Below are 3,323 nucleotides of genomic sequence, written 5' to 3'. Positions count from 1 at the left end.
ATATCACTTTTTGAATATAATATATTTAATGCTTTGAAAAATACATTGAGTGATGAATAATATTTAATAACCAAAATAAAATAGGTAGAAAGGGTAAATAATTCATTATTTTTCGAACAAATATTGTTAAATATTTATTTTTAATATAGTGGATAAATATTGTTAAACAAACAGTGTAATTAAGTTATTGTCTTTTCTATTCTTTTCTCTTTCATTCTGTTTCTTCTTTCTTCCTTTTCTGTTTTCCCCTTTATTTTGAGAGTCAAACTTTTTAAGTGTGATACGAATTTAAATATATGCTAAGCTTCATACACAAATTTACCGAAATTCCACCATATATATATGGCATAAATTTCATACAAAAGTGGCTGAAGTTAAGTCATATATGATCTGAACTAATTCATGTATAAGCAATATCTAAAATTGCTTGCTTTTATATTCTTCGAAGTTAGATTTTAACAAGCCAAATTTCAAATAATTTGGCTTTTATAAACAAATTCTAAAATTGTTTGCTTTTATAAAAGGGATAGCATCTTTTAAGTCTTCCATATCTTTCCTTAATTGGTTTTAAATTGGGATTTTGGCACATTGATTCAACTATTTAATAAACTAGTCATAAATAATTCATGAGAGAACGGGTGTCAATTAAATCAAATATTCCTATTTTTGTCAATTAAATCAAATATTCCTATTTTCCCAATATGCATACCCCTTCCACTCTTTTATTGACTTTGTCAAAAGGCAAAATGACTTTCTGGACCCTTGTACTATATCGGTTCTGTAAGTTGAACACTTCTACTTACATGTTTGTCATCTGGACCCCTGAACCCACTAAAAAGCAACATTTAAACCTATCTGGACTGAAGTATTCTTACTTAAAAGACGTGATGACCTTTCAACAAGACCCATCAAAACGGTATAGGACGACCTAAACCTATCCGGACTATCCAATTTTAGCACTCGTAAGGGCAAGATTGGTCGATCCATATTGATAGTTGTACTTGTAAAAATCTATCAATCCTTTTCTTAATCCATCGACTACCCCTATCGCATATCTACAGCTAGAAAATGGGTGATATAACGCTTATTACAATTCCTTAATTAGAGGTCTCGGATTCGAATATTGAGTATGGAAAAATCCTTATTAGGAAGCGTTTACTTCGAATGAGCCTTATATGTGACACAAATTCAAATTAATTGGACTCTAATATAGATACCTAACTCTAAATGAAAAAAAATCAGTTTGCAAAAAATTAAATTAAAGAAACCACCACCTCAATCAAGTGCAACACAGCAAACAGTACTAACACTAATGTAGATATATGTTGATATGTCAACCGTCAAGTCCTATATATGTAGCTTATATTATTCAGATTGAGATCGACTTTTGCATTTATTCCCTTATTTCTTTCTTTTACATCCTTTTTCTACCTTTTTTTTTTATAGGGAATTAAAAATGCAAAATCTGAGAAGTTGGTTACATTTAAGCAATCAATTGTTATAGCTAATGCTTGTCTAATTACAAGGCATAGTTGCAGTTTAGATAGTTAAATATATAATTAGAGATTGTATATACAAATTACAAATATAAATTTGCTTTAGAATTTATATATGAGCCTTGAAATTCGCATGTATACAAATACAAACCCTTATAGATTTGTATATGAGGCCCGAAATTCCAGCTTTTATATACAAATACAAATACATATGAGTCTCAAATTATAGTGTCCCCAAAATTAGAGATTTGTCGAAATATACAAAAATATATAAATACAAAAGAAAGGTATATTTAGCTATTTAATATTAATCTTAGTTGTGCCTAATGATCATTTTAAACATTAGCTACGACTGATAGTTTTAACTGCATTTTTTCTAAATCACATAATTTTTTTAATTAATTACTTCAGCATTGAAGGTGCCTGCGGTCTAGTGGTCAATTATTTGCACGTTTCTATTGCCATTAGCTAGAAGGAAGTGACCAAGAAAGTGGAAAATTTTAGTATATATAGTACATATTATGCATGCATGGTTCTATATATATACCCCTTTCTAGTGCCTTTAACTCAAAATATTTCCAATTCTCTCTCTAAATTAAGCTCATATATTATTTCAATGGCTAGAGTTTACTCAAACAAGTCAAACCTAAGTGCTATTTCCTCTTATGTGAGCCAAAGAAGAGAAATATTCACTTTGTGGATGAAATCTCTAGTCTACCATGGAAATGGATGCACTGTTTATGACTCAAATGGACAAATTGTTTATAGAATTGATAACTACAACATTAAACGTAGCAAAGAAGTTCATCTCATGGATTCCAATGGCAAAGTTCTCTTTTCTATTCGAAATAGGGTAAGCATCATGTGCCAGCCTGATTCTTTTTTATAAGCCAAGCACGTAAATTATTCTTTTTCTTATAAGCCGAGCACCTAGAACTTCTTTATAATAATCCCCTTAGCGCGCTATAACCTCTCTCAGAGATGACAATTCATGTCATATTGTGCGATCACCATGTCTAAAAGTTTAAATGGTTAGAGAAGTTGCGCTTTTATTTACTTAACTATATTTTCAACGATTCATACGTATATTTTTTCCCACAGAAAGTTCCAGTATTTGGACATTGGGATGGCTATAAATGGAGTTATGATGGAGTAACTAGTAAAGAAGTACCATGGTTTCAAGTGAAGAAAATTCACAATGTCCTTAGAGGAGATAATGAAAACTATTACAATGTTATATTGGGGTGTAATTCTGAAGCAATTTACTATAAGATTATCCTTGGTACAAAATCTATTAAGATTATGAACCATCAAGGACGACTTGTCGCAGAGGTAGGTAATTATCAGATCACCTAAAAGATGACTATATGTATTTGTCACATTCTCAGTTTATATGAATTAAATCATTTAACTATTCTCAGTGTATATGAATTAAATCCTTTAACTAATAATGTTAGTGAATGATTTGTGTGTTAATTATGATTAGGTAAAACAAAAACAAGCAAGTTCAGGAGTACTATTTGGATATGATGTATTAACATTGGTGGTGGAACCTCAAGTTGAGCACTCATTAATTATGGCTCTTGTTACTGTTTGTGGTCTTATCCATCACACAATTTGAGTAGTCACTTTTTCTTATTGTCCGGTCCTTTGACCCTGCTTAGCAGGAGTTTTAGTAGAACAAACTGCCTTTTTGAGTTTTGTTATGTGATAATAATGTAAGCTCTATCTTTCCCTTTTGTTCTTAGAAACAGGGAAAAGAGAGGTTAATTAATTATAGTTTGTACCTTAAGAAATGAGTTGTTTTAGATGTAATCTTGTGATGAG

General features: G+C 30.5%; 1 protein-coding gene across 1 annotated transcript; it reads left to right on the top strand.

Moving 5' to 3' along the window:
• The first annotated feature begins 2,112 nt into the window (after nt 1-2,112).
• On the top strand, nt 2,113-3,117 carry LOC107852310 (protein LURP-one-related 11-like). Its single transcript, XM_016697377.2, has 3 exons — nt 2,113-2,349; nt 2,598-2,828; nt 2,983-3,117. Exons 1-3 carry the CDS (start codon nt 2,113-2,115, stop codon nt 3,115-3,117), a joined length of 603 nt encoding a protein of 200 aa, XP_016552863.1.
• Nucleotides 3,118-3,323: the final 206 nt, after the last annotated feature.

Source organism: Capsicum annuum, chromosome 1 (assembly GCF_002878395.1).
Source record: "Capsicum annuum cultivar UCD-10X-F1 chromosome 1, UCD10Xv1.1, whole genome shotgun sequence".
Lineage (NCBI taxonomy): Eukaryota > Viridiplantae > Streptophyta > Magnoliopsida > Solanales > Solanaceae > Capsicum > Capsicum annuum.
This window is presented reverse-complemented; position numbering and strand designations above follow the sequence as displayed.